Source organism: Hippoglossus stenolepis, chromosome 6 (genome assembly GCF_022539355.2).
Source record: "Hippoglossus stenolepis isolate QCI-W04-F060 chromosome 6, HSTE1.2, whole genome shotgun sequence".
NCBI classification, from domain to species: domain Eukaryota; kingdom Metazoa; phylum Chordata; class Actinopteri; order Pleuronectiformes; family Pleuronectidae; genus Hippoglossus; species Hippoglossus stenolepis.
The window spans coordinates 17,828,993-17,849,026 of NC_061488.1; the positions used below are offsets into that span (position 1 = coordinate 17,828,993).

Below are 20,034 nucleotides of genomic sequence, written 5' to 3' on the forward strand. Positions count from 1 at the left end.
AACATGAGTTTGAATGTGATTGGTTAATTCTGAACACAGCCACATCCCCAGTTATAAGAGGGTGTGCACACTTATGCAACCGCATTATTTTATTTTTAATTTTTAATTTTTCCCCTAAAATATTTCAGTTTGTTTTTCAATTGAATTGTTCACGTTATAGGTCACATTAATGGTGGAAAAGTTCTGATATGATTTATCTTGGTCTCATTTTTGACATCACAAAAACATGGCATTTTAACAGCGGTGTGTAGACTTTTATATCCACTGTATATAGTGCGAGCCAGCACTCAATAGGCAGCTCCATTTGCATTCAGCTGTGCACAGCCTACCAGAGCCCTCGACACCAGCCACCGGCAATGCACAGAGCCACCAATCACCATCTACAGTGGCTGCCCTGTGCTCCAGTGGCCAAACCAAGGATCCAATGGCCCCAGTCCATAAAAAGAGCAGTATGGCAGCAATTTGATGAAAATGTGGATCGCATCTTGGAAGGAATTATCAAGGGGACATGGAACAGTGGCTGAGAACCATGGCCACTATCATAGTGAGCATCGCAGTTGAGTGATTTGGGATTGTGCAAACCTATTCAAGCTGACTAAGCTGCTCCCGGCCAGAAAAGAATGGGTCGCTTGACCTGCTCCACAGAAGTCACAAACAACCACCTCAAGAGCACCTACAGTGGCAACAGGAGAGACCAACAACTGGGTTTATATAACGCTCTGATAACACAAACAGACCCAACAACAGATTTTAATCTTTAAGAGCCCTGTCTGAGTAAAGTGTAAGAAGTGGTGAGGAGAGCTACATCCATCTTAGCACCTGGACCGAGTGGAGTACCATGCAGGTACTATTAGAACTGTCCAAAGCTGCAGCATTGTCTTTGGAGGGCCCTGAAGGTGATCTGGAGAGAGGGAAGATTGCCCAGCCATGGATATATGCTGAGGGGGTATTCATCCCAAAAGAAGAGCTGTTAGAAAACATTGATCAGTTCTGAATCATCTCCTTTCTCAGCGTAGAGAGCAAGATCTTCTTCAGCGTTGTGGCCAGGAGACTTTTCGACTTTCTGTTGGGCAACAACTACATTGATACATCGGTACAGAAGGGAGGTATACCTCGCGTCCCTGGTTGCCTAGAACACACAGGCGTGGTGACGCAGCTCATCAGAGAGGCGAAAGAGGGCAAATGAGATCTGGCTTTAATGTTGCCTGACCTTACCAACGCATATGGGTCAATACCCCACAAGTTGGTCGAGGTTGCACTGGAGAGACATCATATACCCCAGAAGGTGAAAGACCTCATACTGGGATACTACAGTGAGTTCAGGTTGAGGGTCTCCTCAGGCCAAGTGACATCAGACTGGCACCAACTGCAAGTGGGAATAATCACTGGTTGCACCATCTCCGTTACCCTCTTTGCGCTGGCAATGAGCATGCTGGTTAAGTCAGCAGAACCAGAGTGCCGGGGCCCCTTTAGCAAATCCGGAGTGAGGCAGCCACCTATCAGAGCCTTCATGGATGACCTGACGGTGACATCATCATCAGTGCCAGGAGCCCGGTGGATCCTTCATGGGTTGGAGAAGCTCATGTCATGGGCACGCATGAGTTTCAAACCTGCATAGTCCCGTCCCTTGTTTCTGAAAAGAGGGAAAGTCACAGACAAGTTCAGCTTCAGGGTGGGAGAGGTCCACATACCATCCGTCACAGAAGAAACAGTGAAGAGCCTTGGGAAGGTCTTCAACTGCAGCCTGAAGGACACTGAATCCATCAAGGCCACCAGTGCCGACCTGGGAGGATGGTTAAGAACTGGGGACAGGTCTGGACTCCCTGAAAGTTCAAGGCCTGGGTCTACCAACACGGGATCCTCCCAAGAATCGTCTGGCCTCTGCTCATATATGAATCCCAATGACCATTGTTGAAGGTTTTGAGCGCATTGTGAGCAGCAACCTGCGCAGATGGCTGGGCTTGCCACGGAGCCTGAGCAGCATAGCACTGTTTGGAAACCGCAAACAAGATCAGACTTCCTGCAATATGCTGGATCGATGGATTCCAGAGTGGCTGGTGCAGGAATCATAATGAGGACAGGGAGGAAGTGGAGGGTGACTTGGATGTTTGAGCTTGACTGTGCAGAATGACGTACACTGGTGCATATACATTGACTGTAATTGAGATATTGGAGCTCTAAATGATTTGGCTGTTAATGTCTGTCATTGTAAAAACATTTCTACCATTTGTGTTAAAGGTTTTCTGACGAAGAAGGATCAGTCTCTTCTGAACCCAGCCATGTTTCTGTGAAAAGTGACAGCTCCATGGGCAAACTTATCAACTTCAGTGACAAACAACAAAGGTGAGATAATGTTGGTAATGCCAGGGCTGTGGTACAGTTTGATTGGATAAGTCACAAAGAGTTTGGGTGACTGCTTCATTGTTTACTTACATCTCCCTTTCTGTCTGTCCTTTTTCAAACCATAAGCTGCATTTCCAAAGTTGTCCGTTTTAGGTGCTTGATATTCAGTTTTATATAGATGGCAGGTATAACACAGTCAAGCCTTATGACTAAAACATAGTAGTGTGGATGTAGCCTGAGCCAAGGTAGGAAAACAATGGACTTCATGCAAGAAAAATGTATTCTTTTCCTAAATTTCTCATACATTTGATGTAGTTAGTTCGAACAAACATGACATGTCAGATTTAACAAACTCTTCTAACTTGCTGTGACAAATAAAGTGTATATAGTGTGTATATGTATATATATATATATGTATATATATATATATAGAGCCAGCACTCAATAGGCAGCTCCATTTGCATTCAGCTGTGCACAGCCTACCAGAGCCCTCGACACCAGCCACCGGCAATGCACAGAGCCACCAATCACCATCTACAGTGGCTGCCCTGTGCTCCAGTGGCCAAACCAAGGATCCAATGGCCCCAGTCCATAAAAAGAGCAGTATGGCAGCAATTTGATGAAAATGTGGATCGCATCTTGGAAGGAATTATCAAGGGGACATGGAACAGTGGCTGAGAACCATGGCCACTATCATAGTGAGCATCGCAGTTGAGTGATTTGGGATTGTGCAAACCTATTCAAGCTGACTAAGCTGCTCCCGGCCAGAAAAGAATGGGTCGCTTGACCTGCTCCACAGAAGTCACAAACAACCACCTCAAGAGCACCTACAGTGGCAACAGGAGAGACCAACAACTGGGTTTATATAACGCTCTGATAACACAAACAGACCCAACAACAGATTTTAATCTTTAAGAGCCCTGTCTGAGTAAAGTGTAAGAAGTGGTGAGGAGAGCTACATCCATCTTAGCACCTGGACAGGTGAGTACCATGCAGGTACTATTAGAACTGTCCGAAGCTGCAGCATTGTCTTTGGAGGGCCCTGAAGGTGATCTGGAGGAGAGGGAAGATTGCCCAGCCATGGATATATGCTGAGGGGGTATTCATCCCAAAAGAAGAGCTGTTAGAAAACATTGATCAGTTCTGAATCATCTCCTTTCCGCGTAGAGAGCAAGATCTTCTTCAGCTTGTGACCAGGAGACTTTTCGACTTTCTGTTGGGCAACAACTACATTGATACATCGGTACAGAAGGGAGGTATACCTCGCGTCCTGGTTGCCTAGAACACACAGGCGTGGTGACGCAGATCATCAGAGAGGCGAAAGAGGGCAAATGAGATCTGGCTTTACTGTTGCCTGACCCCCACCGCATATGGGTCAATACCCCACAAGTTGGTCGAGGTTGCACTGGAGAGACATCATATACCCCAGAAGGTTAAAGACCTCATACTGGGATACTACAGTGAGTTCAGGTTGAGCGTCTCTCAGGCCAAGTGACATCGGACTGGCACCAACTGCAAGTGGGAATAATCACTGGTTGCACCATCTCCGTTACCCTCTTTGCGCTGGCAATGAGCATGCTGGTTAAGTCAGCAGAACCAGAGTGCCGGCCCCTTAGCACACGGAGTGAGGCAGCCACCTATCAGAGCCTTCATGGATGACCTGACGGTGACATCATCATCAGTGCCAGGAGCCCGGTGGATCCTTCATGGGTTGGAGAAGCTCATGTCATGGGCACGCATGAGTTTCAAACCTGCATAGTCCCGTCCCTTGTTTCTGAAAAGAGGGAAAGTCACAGACAAGTTCAGCTTCAGGGTGGGAGAGGTCAACATACCATCCGTCACAGAAGAAACAGTGAAGAGCCTTGAGAAGGTCTTCAACTGCAGCCTGAAGGACACTGAATCCATCAAGGCCACCAGTGCCGACCTGGGAGGATGGTTAAGAACTGGGGACAGGTCTGGACTCCCTGAAAAGTTCAAGGCCTGGGTCTACCAACACGGTATCCTCCCAAGAATCGTCTGGCCTCTGCTCATATATGAATCCCAATGACCATTGTTGAAGGTTTTGAGCGCATTATGAGCAGCAACCTGCGCAGATGGCTGGGCTTGCCATGGAGCCTGAGCAGCATAGCACTGTTTGGAAACCCCAAACAAGATCAGACTTCCTGCAATATGCTGGATCGATCGATTCCAGAGTGGCTGGTGCAGGAATCATAATGAGGACAGGGAGGTAGTGGAGGGTGACTTGGATGTTTGAGCTTGACTGTGCAGAATGACGTACACTGGTGCATATACATTGACTGTAATTGAGATATTGGAGCTCTAAATGATTTGGCTGTTAATGTCTGTCATTGTAAAAACATTTCTACCATTTGTGTTAAAGGTTTTCTGACGAAGAAGGATCAGTCTCTTCTGAACCCAGCCATGTTTCTGTGAAAAGTGACAGCTCCATGGGCAAACTTATCAACTTCAGTGACAAACAACAAAGGTGAGATAATGTTGGTAATGCCAGGCTGTGGTACAGTTTGATTGGATAAGTCACAAAGAGTTTGGGTGACTGCTTCATTGTTTACTTACATCTCCTTCTGTCTGTCTGTCTTTTTCAAACCATAAGCTGCATTTCCAAAGTTGTCCGTTTTAGGTGCTTGATATTCAGTTTTATTAAGGGCAGGTATAACACAGTCAAGCCTTATGACATATAGTAGTGTGGATGTAGCCTGAGCCAAGGTAGGAAAAACAATGGACTTCATGCAAGAAAAATGTATTCTTTTCCTAAATTTCTCATACATTTGATGGTATGGTTAGTTCGTACAAACATGACATGTCAGATTTAACAAACTCTTCTAACTTTGCTGTGACAAATAAAGTATATAAAGTGTGTGTATATATATACAGTGGATATAAAAGTATATACACCCCTGTTAAAATCCCAGGTTTTGTGATGTAAAAAATGAGACAAAGATAAATCATTTACGAACTTTTTCCACCTTTAATGTGACCTATAACGTGAACAATTCAATTGAAAAACAAATTGAAATCTTTTGGGGAAACATAAAAATAAAAACTTACAATAACCTGGTTGCATAAGTGTGCACACCCTTAAACTAATACTTTGTTGAAGCACCTTTTGATTCTATTACAGCACTCAGTCTTTTTGGGTAGGAATCTATTAGCATGGCACATCTTGACTTGGCAATATTTGCCTATCTCTTCTAAAGCGCTCCAAATCTGTCAGATTGCGAGGGCATCTCCTGTACACAGCCCTCTTCAGATCACCCCACAGATGTTCGATTGGATTCAGGTCTGGGCTCTGGCTGGGCCATTCCAAAACATGAATCTTCTTCTGGTGAAGCCATGCTTTTGTTGATTTGGATGTATGCTTTGGGTCGTTGTCATGCTGAAAGGTGAAATTCCTCTTCATCTTCAGCTTTCTAACGGAAGCCTGAAGGTTTTGTGCCAAAATTGACTGGTATTTGGAACTGTTCATAATTCCCTCAACCTTAACGACGGCCCGGTTCCAGCTGAAGAAAAACAGCCCCAAAGCATGATGCTGCCACCACCATGCTTCACTGTGGGTATGGTGTTCTTTGGGTGATGTGCAGTGTTGTTTTTGCACCAAACATACCTTTGGAATTATGGCCAAAAAGTTCAACCTTGGTTTCATCAGACCATAACACATTTCCCCACATGCTTTTGGGAGACTTCATGTATGCTTTTGCAAAATTTAGCGGGCTTGGATGTTTACTTCGTAAGAAAAGGCTTCCATCTTGCCACCCTACCCCATAGCCCAAACATATGAAGAATACGGGAGATTGTTGTCACATGTAGTACACAGCCAGTACTTGCCAGAAATTCCTGCAGCTCCTTTAATGTTGCTGTAGGCCTCTTGAAAGCCTCCTGACCAGTTTTCTTCTCGTCTTTTCATCAATTTTGGAGGGACGTCCAGTTCTTGGTAATGTCACTGTTGTGCCATATTTTCTCCACTTGATGATGGCTCTCTTCATTGTGTTCCATGGTATATCTAATGCCTTGGAAATTCTTTTGTACCCTTCTCCTGACTGATACTTTTCAACAATGAGATCCTCTGATGCTTAGGAAGCTCTCTGTGGACCATGGCTTTTGCTGTAAGATTCAACTCAGAAAATGTCGGAAAATCCTACTAGAACAGCTGAACTTTATTTGGGATTATTCAGAGTCACTTTAAATGATGGCAGGAGTGTACTGATTACTATTTAACATGAGTTTGAATGTGATTGGTTAATTCTGAACACAGCCACATCCCCAGTTATAAGAGGGTGTGCACACTTATGCAAACGCATTATTTTATTTTTAATTTTTAATTTTTCCCTAAAATATTTCAGTTTGTTTTTCAATTGAATTGTTCACGTTATAGGTCACATTAATGGTGGAAAAGTTCTGATATGATTTATCTTGGTCTCATTTTTGACATCACAAAAACATGGCATTTTAACAGCGGTGTGTAGACTTTTTATATCCACTGTATATAGTGCGAGCCAGCACTCAATAGGCAGCTCCATTTGCATTCAGCTGTGCATAGCCTACCAGAGCCCTCGACACCAGCCACCAGCAATGCACAGAGCCACCAATCACCATCTACAGTGGCTGCCCTGTGCTTCAGTGGCCAAACCAAGGATCCAATGGCCCCAGTCCATAAAAAGAGCAGTATGGCAGCAATTTGATGAAAATGTGGATCGCATCTTGGAAGGAATTATCAAAGGGGGACATGGAACAGTGGCTGAGAACCATGGCCACTATCATAGTGAGCATCGCAGTTGAGTGATTTGGGATTGTGCAAACCTATTCAAGCTGACTAAGCTGCTCCCGGCCAGAAAAGAATGGGTCGCTTGACCTGCTCCACAGAAGTCACAAACAACCACCTCAAGAGCACCTACAGTGGCAACAGGAGAGACCAACAACTGGGTTTATATAACGCTCTGATAACACAAACAGACCCAACAACAGATTTTAATCTTTAAGAGCCCTGTCTGAGTAAAGTGTAAGAAGTGGTGAGGAGAGCTACATCCATCTTAGCACCTGGACCGAGTGGAGTACCATGCAGGTACTATTAGAACTGTCCAAGCTGCAGCATTGTCTTTGGAGGGCCCTGAAGGTGATCTGGAGGAGAGGGAAGATTGCCCAGCCATGGATATTTGCTGAGGGGTATTCATCCCAAAAGAAGAGCTGTTAGAAAACATTGATCAGTTCTGAATCATCTCTTTCTCAGCGTAGAGAGCAAGATCTTCTTCAGCGTTGTGACCAGGAGACTTTTCGACTTTCTGTTGGGCAACAACTACATTGATACATCGGTACAGAAGGGAGGTATACCTCGCGTCCTGGTTGCCTCGAACACACAGGCGTGGTGACGCAGATCATCAGAGAGGCGAAAGAGGGCAAATGAGATCTGGCTTTACTGTTGCCTGACCTTACCAACGCATATGGGTCAATACCCCACAAGTTGGTCGAGGTTGCACTGGAGAGACATCATATACCCCAGAAGGTTAAAGACCTCATACTGGGATACTACAGTGAGTTCAGGTTGAGCGTCTCCTCAGGCCAAGTGACATCGGACTGGCACCAACTGCAAGTGGGAATAATCACTGGTTGCACCATCTCCGTTACCCTCTTTGCGCTGGCAATGAGCATGCTGGTTAAGTCAGCAGAACCAGAGTGCGCCCCTTTAGCAAATCCGGAGTGAGGCAGCCACCTATCACAAACCTTCATGGATGACCTGACGGTGACATCATCATCAGTGCCAGGAGCCCGGTGGATCCTTCATGGGTTGGAGAAGCTCATGTCATGGGGACGCATGAGTTTCAAACCTGCATAGTCCCGTCCCTTGTTTCTGAAAAGAGGAAAGTCACAGACAAGTTCAGCTTCAGGGTGGGAGAGGTCCACATACCATCCGTCACAGAAGAAACAGTGAAGAGCCTTGGGAAGGTCTTCAACTGCAGCCTGAAGGACACTGAATCCATCAAGGCCACCAGTGCCGACCTGGGAGGATGGTTAAGAACTGGGGACAGGTCTGGACTCCTGAAAAGTTCAAGGCCTGGGTCTACCAACACGGTATCCTCCCAAGAATCGTCTGGCCTCTGCTCTATATATGAATCCCAATGACCATTGTTGAAGGTTTTGAGCGCATTATGAGCAGCAACCTGCGCAGATGGCTGGGCTTGCCATGGAGCCTGAGCAGCATAGCACTGTTTGGAAACCGCAAACAAGATCAGACTTCCTGCAATATGCTGGATCGATCGATTCCAGAGTGGCTGGTGCAGGAATCATAATGAGGACAGGGAGGAAGTGGAGGGTGACTTGGATGTTTGAGCTTGACTGTGCAGAATGACGTACACTGGTGCATATACATTGACTGTAATTGAGATATTGGAGCTCTAAATGATTTGGCTGTTAATGTCTGTCATTGTAAAACATTTCTACCATTTGTGTTAAAGGTTTTCTGACGAAGAAGGATCAGTCTCTTCTGAACCCAGCCATGTTTCTGTGAAAAGTGACAGCTCCATGGGCAAACTTATCAACTTCAGTGACAAACAACAAAGGTGAGATAATGTTGGTAATGCCAGGGCTGTGGTACAGTTTGATTGGATAAGTCACAAAGAGTTTGGGTGACTGCTTCATTGTTTACTTACATCTCCCTTTCTGTCTGTCCTTTTTCAAACCATAAGCTGCATTTCCAAAGTTGTCCGTTTTAGGTGCTTGATATTCAGTTTTATATAGATGGCAGGTATAACACAGTCAAGCCTTATGACTAAAACATAGTAGTGTGGATGTAGCCTGAGCCAAGGTAGAAAAAACAATGGACTTCATGCAAGAAAAATTTATTCTTTTCCTAAATTTCTCATACATTTGATGGTATGGTTAGTTCGTACAAACATGACATGTCAGATTTAACAAACTCTTCTAACTTTGCTGTGACAAATAAAGTATATAAAGTGTGTGTATATATATACAGTGGATATGAAAAGTATATACACCCCTGTTAAAATCCCAGGTTTTTGTGATGTAAAAAAATGAGACAAAGATAAATCATTTGCGAACTTTTTCCACCTTTAATGTGACCTATAACGTGAACAATTCAATTGAAAAACAAATTGAAATCTTTTAGGGGGAAACATAAAAAATAAAAAACTTACAATAACCTGGTTGCATAAGTGTGCACACCCTTAAACTAATACTTTGTTGAAGCACCTTTTGATTCTATTACAGCACTCAGTCTTTTTGGGTAGGAATCTATTAGCATGGCACATCTTGACTTGGCAATATTTGCCCACTCTTCTTTGCAAAAGCGCTCCAAATCTGTCAGATTGCGAGGGCATCTCCTGTACACAGCCCTCTTCAGATCACCCCACAGATGTTCGATTGGATTCAGGTCTGGGCTCTGGCTGGGCCATTCCAAAACATGAATCTTCTTCTGGTGAAGCCATGCTTTTGTTGATTTGGATGTATGCTTTGGGTCATTGTCATGCTGAAAGGTGAAATTCCTCTTCATCTTCAGCTTTCTAACGGAAGCCTGAAGGTTTTGTGCCAAAATTGACTGGTATTTGGAACTGTTCATAATTCCCTCAACCTTGACGAACGGCCCCGGTTCCAGCTGAAGAAAAACAGCCCCAAAGCATGATGCTGCCACCACCATGCTTCACTGTGGGTATGGTGTTCTTTGGGTGATGTGCAGTGTTGTTGTTTTTGCACCAAACATACCTTTTGGAATTATGGCCAAAAGTTCAACCTTGGTTTCATCAGACCATAACACATTTCCCCACATGCTTTTGGGAGACTTCATGTATGCTTTTGCAAAATTTAGCCGGGCTTGGATGTTTACTTCGTAGAAAAGGCTTCCATCTTGCCACCCTACCCCATAGCCCAAACATATGAAGAATACGGGAGATTGTTGTCACATGTAGTACACAGCCAGTACTTGCCAGAAATTCCTGCAGCTCCTTTAATGTTGCTGTAGGCCTCTTGAAAGCCTCCTGACCAGTTTTCTTCTCGTCTTTTCATCAATTTTGGAGGGACGTCCAGTTCTTGGTAATGTCACTGTTGTGCCATATTTTCTCCACTTGATGATGGCTCTCTTCATTGTGTTCCATGGTATATCTAATGCCTTGGAAATTCTTTTGTACCCTTCTCTGACTGATACTTTTCAACAATGAGATCCTCTGATGCTTAGGAAGCTCTCTGTGGACCATGGCTTTTGCTGTAAGATTCAACTCAGAAAATGTCCGGAAAATCCTACTAGAACAGCTGAACTTTATTTGGGATTATTCAGAGTCACTTTAAATGATGGCAGGAGTGTACTGATTACTATTTAACATGAGTTTGAATGTGATTGGTTAATTCTGAACACAGCCACATCCCCAGTTATAAGAGGGTGTGCACACTTATGCAAACGCATTATTTTATTTTTTAATTTTTAATTTTCCCCTAAAATATTTCAGTTTGTTTTTCAATTGAATTGTTCACGTTATAGGTCACATTAATGGTGGAAAAAGTTCTGATATGATTTATCTTGGTCTCATTTTTGACATCACAAAACATGGCATTTTAACAGCGGTGTGTAGACTTTTATATCCACTGTATATAGTGCGAGCCAGCACTCAATAGGCAGCTCCATTTGCATTCAGCTGTGCACAGCCTACCAGAGCCCTCGACACCAGCCACCGGCAATGCACAGAGCCACCAATCACCATCTACAGTGGCTGCCCTGTGCTCCAGTGGCCAAACCAAGGATCCAATGGCCCCAGTCCATAAAAAGAGCAGTATGGCAGCAATTTGATGAAAATGTGGATCGCATCTTGGAAGGAATTATCAAGGTGGACATGGAACAGTGGCTGAGAACCATGGCCACTATCATAGTGAGCATCGCAGTTGAGTGATTTGGGATTGTGCAAACCTATTCAAGCTGACTAAGCTGCTCCCGGGCCAGAAAAGAATGGGTCGCTTGACCTGCTCCACAGAAGTCACAAACAACCACCTCAAGAGCACCTACAGTGGCAACAGGAGAGACCAACAACTGGGTTTATATAACGCTCTGATAACACAAACAGACCCAACAACAGATTTTAATCTTTAAAAGCCCTGTCTGAGTAAAGTGTAAGAAGTGGTGAGGAGAGCTACATCCATCTTAGCACCTGGACCGAGTGGAGTACCATGCAGGTACTATTAGAACTGTCCGAAGCTGCAGCATTGTCTTTGGAGGGCCCTGAAGGTGATCTGGAGGAGAGGGAAGATTGCCCAGCCATGGATATATGCTGAGGGGGTATTCATCCCAAAAGAAGAGCTGTTAGAAAACATTGATCAGTTCTGAATCATCTCCTTTCTCAGCTTAGAGAGCAAGATCTTCTTCAGCGTTGTGACCAGGAGACTTTTCGACTTTCTGTTGGGCAACAACTACATTGATACATCGGTACAGAAGGGAGGTATACCTCGCGTCCCTGGTTGCCTAGAACACACAGGCGTGGTGACGCAGATCATCAGAGAGGCGAAAGAGGGCAAATGAGATCTGGCTTTACTGTTGCCTGACCTTACCAACGCATATGGGTCAATACCCCACAAGTTGGTCGAGGTTGCACTGGAGAGACATCATATACCCCAGAAGGTTAAAGACCTCATACTGGGATACTACAGTGAGTTCAGGTTGAGCGTCTCCTCAGGCCAAGTGACATCGGACTGGCACCAACTGCAAGTGGGAATAATCACTGGTTGTACCATCTCCGTTACCCTCTTTGCGCTGGCAATGAGCATGCTGGTTAAGTCAGCAGAACCAGAGTGCCGGCCCCTTTAGCAAATCTGGAGTGAGGCAGCCACCTATCAGAGCCTTCATGGATGACCTGACGGTGACATCATCATCAGTGCCAGGAGCCGGTGGATCCTTCATGGGTTGGAGAAGCTCATGTCATGGGGACGCATGAGTTTCAAACCTGCATAGTCCCGTCCCTTGTTTCTGAAAAGAGGGAAAGTCACAGACAAGTTCAGCTTCAGGGTGGGAGAGGTCCACATACCATCCGTCACAGAAGAAACAGTGAAGAGCCTTGGGAAGGTCTTCAACTGCAGCCTGAAGGACACTGAATCCATCAAGGCCACCAGTGCCGACCTGGGAGGATGGTTAAGAACTGGGGACAGGTCTGGACTCCCTGAAAAGTTCAAGGCCTGGGTCTACCAACACGGTATCCTCCCAAGAATCGTCTGGCCTCTGCTCATATATGAATCCCAATGACCATTGTTGAAGGTTTTGAGCGCATTATGAGCAGCAACCTGCGCAGATGGCTGGGCTTGCCATGGAGCCTGAGCAGCATAGCACTGTTTGGAAACCGCAAACAAGATCAGACTTCCTGCAATATGCTGGATCGATGGATTCCAGAGTGGCTGGTGCAGGAATCATAATGAGGACAGGGAGGAAGTGGAGGGTGACTTGGATGTTTGAGCTTGACTGTGCAGAATGACGTACACTGGTGCATATACATTGACTGTAATTGAGATATTGGAGCTCTAAATGATTTGGCTGTTAATGTTTGTCATTGTAAAAACATTTCTACCATTTGTGTTAAAGGTTTTCTGACGAAGAAGGATCAGTCTCTTCTGAACACAGCCATGTTTCTGTGAAAAGTGACAGCTCCATGGGCAAACTTATCAACTTCAGTGACAAACAACAAAGGTGAGATAATGTTGGTAATGCCAGGGCTGTGGTACAGTTTGATTGGATAAGTCACAAAGAGTTTGGGTGACTGCTTCATTGTTTACTTACATCTCCCTTTCTGTCTGTCCTTTTTCAAACCATAAGCTGCATTTCCAAAGTTGTCCGTTTTAGGTGCTTGATATTCAGTTTTATATAGATGGCAGGTATAACACAGTCAAGCCTTATGACTAAAACATAGTAGTGTGGATGTAGCCTGAGCCAAGGTAGAAAAAACAATGGACTTCATGCAAGAAAAATTTATTCTTTTCCTAAATTTCTCATACATTTGATGGTATGGTTAGTTCGTACAAACATGACATGTCAGATTTAACAAACTCTTCTAACTTTGCTGTGACAAATAAAGTATATAAAGTGTGTGTATATATATACAGTGGATATGAAAAGTATATACACCCTGTTAAAATCCCAGGTTTTTGTGATGTAAAAATGAGACAAAGATAAATCATTTGCGAACTTTTTCCACCTTTAATGTGACCTATAACGTGAACAATTCAATTGAAAACAAATTGAAATCTTTTAGGGAAACATAAAAAATAAAAAACTTACAATAACCTGGTTGCATAAGTGTGCACACCCTTAAACTAATACTTTGTTGAAGCACCTTTTGATTCTATTACAGCACTCAGTCTTTTTGGGTAGGAATCTATTAGCATGGCACATCTTGACTTGGCAATATTTGCCCACTCTTCTTTGCAAAAGCGCTCCAAATCTGTCAGATTGCGAGGGCATCTCCTGTACACAGCCCTCTTCAGATCACCCCACAGATGTTCGATTGGATTCAGGTCTGGGCTCTGGCTGGGCCATTCCAAAACATGAATCTTCTTCTGGTGAAGCCATGCTTTGTTGATTTGGATGTATGCTTTGGGTCATTGTCATGCTGAAAGGTGAAATTCCTCTTCATCTTCAGCTTTTAAGAAGCCTGAAGGTTTTGTGCCAAAATTGACTGGTATTTGGAACTGTTCATAATTCCCTCAACCTTGACGAACGGCCCGGTTCCAGCTGAAAAACAGCCCCAAAGCATGATGCTGCCACCACCATGCTTCACTGTGGGTATGGTGTTCTTTGGGTGATGTGCAGTGTTGTTTTTGCACCAAACATACCTTTTGGAATTATGGCCAAAAAGTTCAACCTTGGTTTCATCAGACCATAACACATTTCCCCACATGCTTTTGGGAGACTTCATGTATGCTTTTGCAAAATTTAGCCGGGCTTGGATGTTTACTTCGTAAGAAAAGGCTTCCATCTTGCCACCCTACCCCATAGCCCAAACATATGAAGAATACGGGAGATTGTTGTCACATGTAGTACACAGCCAGTACTTGCCAGAAATTCCTGCAGCTCCTTTAATGTTGCTGTAGGCCTCTTGAAAGCCTCCCTGACCAGTTTTCTTCTCGTCTTTTCATCAATTTTGGAGGGACGTCCAGTTCTTGGTAATGTCACTGTTGTGCCATATTTTCTCCACTTGATGATGGCTCTCTTCATTGTGTTCCATGGTATATCTAATGCCTTGGAAATTATTTTGTACCCTTCTCCTGACTGATACTTTTCAACAATGAGATCCCTCTGATGCTTAGGAAGCTCTCTGTGGACCATGGCTTTTGCTGTAAGATTCAACTCAGAAAATGTCCGGAAAATCCTACTAGAACAGCTGAACTTTATTTGGGATTATTCAGAGTCACTTTAAATGATGGCAGGAGTGTACTGATTACTATTTAACATGAGTTTGAATGTGATTGGTTAATTCTGAACACAGCCACATCCCCAGTTATAAGAGGGTGTGCACACTTATGCAAACGCATTATTTTATTTTTTAATTTTTAATTTTTCCCCCTAAAATATTTCAGTTTGTTTTTCAATTGAATTGTTCACGTTATAGGTCACATTAATGGTGGAAAAATTCTGATATGATTTATCTTGGTCTCATTTTTTGACATCACAAAAACATGGCATTTTAACAGCGGTGTGTAGACTTTTTATATCCACTGTATATAGTGCGAGCCAGCACTCAATAGGCAGCTCCATTTGCATTCAGCTGTGCACAGCCTACCAGAGCCCTCGACACCAGCCACCGGCAATGCACAGAGCCACCAATCACCATCTACAGTGGCTGCCCTGTGCTCCAGTGGCCAAACCAAGGATCCAATGGCCCCAGTCCATAAAAAGAGCAGTATGGCAGCAATTTGATGAAAATGTGGATCGCATCTTGGAAGGAATTATCAAGGGGGACATGGAACAGTGGCTGAGAACCATGGCCACTATCATAGTGAGCATCGCAGTTGAGTGATTTGGGATTGTGCAAACCTATTCAAGCTGACTAAGCTGCTCCCGGGCCAGAAAAGAATGGGTCGCTTGACCTGCTCCACAGAAGTCACAAACAACCACCTCAAGAGCACCTACAGTGGCAACAGGAGAGACCAACAACTGGGTTTATATAACGCTCTGATAACACAAACAGACCCAACAACAGATTTTAATCTTTAAGAGCCCTGTCTGAGTAAAGTGTAAGAAGTGGTGAGGAGAGCTACATCCATCTTAGCACCTGGACCGAGTGGAGTACCATGCAGGTACTATTAGAACTGTCCGAAGCTGCAGCATTGTCTTTGGAGGGCCCTGAAGGTGATCTGGAGAAGAGGGAAGATTGCCCAGCCATGGATATATGCTGAGGGGGTATTCATCCCAAAAGAAGAGCTGTTAGAAAACATTGATCAGTTCTGAATCATCTCCTTTCTCAGCGTAGAGAGCAAGATCTTCTTCAGCGTTGTGACCAGGAGACTTTTCGACTTTCTGTTGGGCAACAACTACATTGATACATCGGTACAGAAGGGAGGTATACCTCGCGTCCCTGGTTGCCTAGAACACACAGGCGTGGTGACGCAGATCATCAGAGAGGCGAAAGAGGGCAAATGAGATCTGGCTTTACTGTTGCCTGACCTTACCAACGCATATGGGTCAATACCCCACAAGTTGGTCGAGGTTGCACTGGAGAGACATCATATACCCCAGAAGGTTAAAGACCTCATACTGGGATACTACAGTGAGTTCAGGTTGAGCGTCTCCTCAGGCCAAGTGACATCGGACTGGCACCAACTGCAAGTGGGAATAATCACTGGTTGTACCATCTCCGTTACCCTCTTTGCGCTGGCAATGAGCATGCTGGTTAAGTCAGCAGAACCAGAGTGCCGGCCCCTTTAGCAAATCCGGAGTGAGGCAGCCACCTATCAGAGCCTTCATGGATGACCTGACGGTGACATCATCATCAGTGCCAGGAGCCCGGTGGATCCTTCATGGGTTGGAGAAGCTCATGTCATGGGGACGCATGAGTTTCAAACCTGCATAGTCCCGTCCCTTGTTTCTGAAAAGAGGGAAAGTCACAGACAAGTTCAGCTTCAGGGTGGGAGAGGTCCACATACCATCCGTCACAGAAGAAACAGTGAAGAGCCTTGGGAAGGTCTTCAACTGCAGCCTGAAGGACACTGAATCCATCAAGGCCACCAGTGCCGACCTGGGAGGATGGTTAAGAACTGGGGACAGGTCTGGACTCCCTGAAAAGTTCAAGGCCTGGGTCTACCAACACGGTATCCTCCCAAGAATCATATGGCCTCTGCTCATATATGAATCCCAATGACCATTGTTGAAGGTTTTGAGCGCATTGTGAGCAGCAACCTGCGCAGATGGCTGGGCTTGCCATGGAGCCTGAGCAGCATAGCACTGTTTGGAAACCGCAAACAAGATCAGACTTCCTGCAATATGCTGGATCGATGGATTCCAGAGTGGCTGGTGCAGGAATCATAATGAGGACAGGGAGGAAGTGGAGGGTGACTTGGATGTTTGAGCTTGACTGTGCAGAATGACGTACACTGGTGCATATACATTGACTGTAATTGAGATATTGGAGCTCTAAATGATTTGGCTGTTAATGTCTGTCATTGTAAAAACATTTCTACCATTTGTGTTAAAGGTTTTCTGACGAAGAAGGATCAGTCTCTTCTGAACCCAGCCATGTTTCTGTGAAAAGTGACAGCTCCATGGGCAAACTTATCAACTTCAGTGACAAACAACAAAGGTGAGATAAATTTGGTAATAAATAATTAGGACAGGGAGGAAGTGGAGGGCGACAGAGGCAGTCAAACAGGCAGAAGCTTGGCTCAGGCACAAAGCCCTCCCTGGGAGTGTGGCACAGGGCAGGGCTGGACTTGTGAGCACAACACCAGAGCAAGAACCATCGCGCGTGTCAGGGAGGGCGAACTGCCACCTAAGTGCTCCAGCAGAAGCTCAGTTTGATTGCTGGCCACAGCACGAGACTGGGTGATGACAGTCGACCTGGAGAGGCAGCTGAAAATTCCATCACACATCACCCAGTCCTCGCTGAGACCCGACATCATCTTGGTCTCAGAAACAACAAGGCAGCTCATCCTACATGAGCTAACCGTACCCTTGGAGGAGAGGATGGAGGAGGCTCAAGAGAGGAAAAGAGCAAAATACCAGAAGATGCTGGAGGACTGCTGCAGGAACAGATGGGAGACCATCTGTATGCCAGTGAAAGTAGACAGTCTGGGTTTTGCAGGCCATTCAAGCCTATGGAGTCCTGGGGATCAGAGTACAGAGCAGGAGGAGAGCCATTTGTGACAACATGGAGGCAGCTAAGAAAGCATCCAGGTGTCTCTGGCTGAAAAGGGGTGACCAGTGGGGTCAGAAGAACGCCACTTGAACACAGGCCGGGACTTGATCAATCTCGGTCAGGTCGCCTGGATGGGTGTCTGTTGTAAGACCTGAAACACCCAATGGCTTCAGGATACAGCACTGATGATGTGTTCAAGTTAGTGCACTAGAGGATATATGCAAGAACCAGCCTATTTACAACTTGCACAAAGTATGCTCTTTGGCTTCTCAGCTTGCTGGTTCCTTTTCTGTCAGCTTCTAAAAAAATGCACATGTGTACTGCTGTGAATAGAGAGGTTCATACCGTAACCTGTATTTATGACAATGAATTACACCTCCCACCTGAGGCCTGAGTGTAGTAGAGAGCAATTCTTCCATTGTGTTAAAGTCATCCTTCTTTACTCAGAAATGTGTTTTGTTCATTGCTACTTCTCTTGGATGTTTGAGCTTGACTGTGCAGAATGACGTACACTGGTGCATATACATTGACTGTAATTGACATATTGGAGCTCTAAATGATTTGGCTGTTAATGTTTGTCATTGTAAAAACATTTCTACCATTTGTGTTAAAGGTTTTCTGACAAAGAAGGATCGGTCTCTTCTGAACCCAGCCATGTTTCTGTGAAAAGTGACAGCTCCATGGACAAACTTATCAACTTCAGTGACAAACAACAAAGGTGAGATAATGTTGGTAATGCCAGGGCTTCGGTATAGTTAGATCTGGAGTTAAAGAGATTATAGACTATAAATTACCAGTCATTTCATGTCTTGAGCAAGAGTTACTATTTCTGTCACAGTAAAATTATAGTTCCTTACTCACACAAACTTGAGAACTGAACTATGTAATAATAAAATGTTTTGTCTGTGTTGAAGCACACTCCAGCCAGAGACAATGAAAGAGATAGGCAACCGATCTCAGGATGACCCACTCGACTTCATCAGTGTTGCAGGTACTCAAACAAACATTCAATAAAGGAAGTCGAATTTCATAACATTGTATATTGATAGTCACAATTAAATATCATAATACCATTTCTTCTCTGTGCTTTAACTGAATTCATAACACGTTTTTAAATGCCACCACATTGCTCTAAAATATAAAATTACTGCCATATCTCATTAGAGAGGTCATTATATTTCTTTTCTGTTTTTGTTTTACCTCAGAGAAAGATGCCAAGCAGGAACTCAGAGATCACCTGAAGAAGAGAATTCTCGACGATTATAAAGATCAGAATCAAAAAAAGATTGACACAGAACTCTTTGTGATAAAAGCTGTCAAAAGCAAGAAAGACAAACCACAACTTCTAAAAAGTTACAATGAAATATTTGAACCTTCGAACAGTACGCGAACAGTTCTAATGAAGGGTGTTCCTGGTATTGGTAAAACATTTCAAAAAGAGATGTTAATGGTTGATTGGGCAAAAGGAAACTCCAACAAAGACATAGACTTGATTGTGTCATTTAATTTCAATGAGCTAAATTCAAGCAGAGACAAAACTCTAAGCATGGAATATCTGCTTAATAATTTCTTCAGTGATATCAAACCACGACAAGCTCCCACCTATGACAAGTATAAAGTAGCTTTTATCCTTGATGGCCTGGAAGAATGTAAACTTGATCTTGACTTTGAAAAAAACAAGGACCTGACTGACATAAAAGAGCGAGCCTCAATGGATGTGCTGCTCAAAAACCTCATCAAGGGGACGTTGCTTCCCTCTGCTCGACTGTGGATCATCTCTCAACCTTCAGGAGTTGACAAGATTCCCTCTCAATATATTCAGAAAGTGACAGAATGTCGAGGTAAGAAACTTTGGGATTTCCCTAGCTCAAAATTTCCTCTGTAGGTGGTGTTATTTTTGTTTGACAAATTATTGTTATTTTAGTTTAAAGGATCAGTGTGTAGAATTTAGTGACATCTGAAGTTGAAGTGTCATGTTGCAGCTGAATACCCCTCACCTAACCTCCCCTTCCAAACATGAGAGAGAACCTGTAGGAGCCTTCAGTCGTCATAAAAACTCAAAAGGTTGTTTGTCCAGTTTGGAAAGAAAAAACTGAGGCCTCTGTAGAGAGGATCCGCTCCTGATGTAAATATAAAGTATTTAAATATAAAGGGCCCATTCTAGGGTAAAGAAAACAACAATTCGTACAATTTAGATGATTACACACTGTGAAAATATCACTAGGATTATTTTAATATTATTATTAATTTCTGCCAATAGATCCCTTTCACCTAAATTCTATACACTGAACCGTTAAAAATAGCACAAAAGTTGATATAATATGCAGAAAATTGTTCTGATCGTAAAGGA

The 20,034-nt window shown here is 44.1% G+C and overlaps 1 protein-coding gene across 3 annotated transcripts in view; it reads left to right on the top strand.

Moving 5' to 3' along the window:
- LOC118111243 overlaps window positions 1-20,034 on the top strand; it is a 47,636-nt gene that overhangs the window by 15,406 nt on the left and 12,196 nt on the right. For all 3 annotated transcript variants that reach the window (XM_035159673.2, XM_035159672.2, XM_035159675.2), the window contains 8 exons: window positions 2,239-2,343; window positions 4,724-4,828; window positions 8,808-8,912; window positions 12,920-13,024; window positions 17,025-17,129; window positions 18,298-18,402; window positions 18,599-18,675; window positions 18,890-19,525. In XM_035159673.2, the coding sequence (XP_035015564.2) occupies window positions 2,239-2,343; window positions 4,724-4,828; window positions 8,808-8,912; window positions 12,920-13,024; window positions 17,025-17,129; window positions 18,298-18,402; window positions 18,599-18,675; window positions 18,890-19,525 (1,343 nt within the window). The remainder of the gene's footprint in view (window positions 1-2,238; window positions 2,344-4,723; window positions 4,829-8,807; window positions 8,913-12,919; window positions 13,025-17,024; window positions 17,130-18,297; window positions 18,403-18,598; window positions 18,676-18,889; window positions 19,526-20,034) is intronic.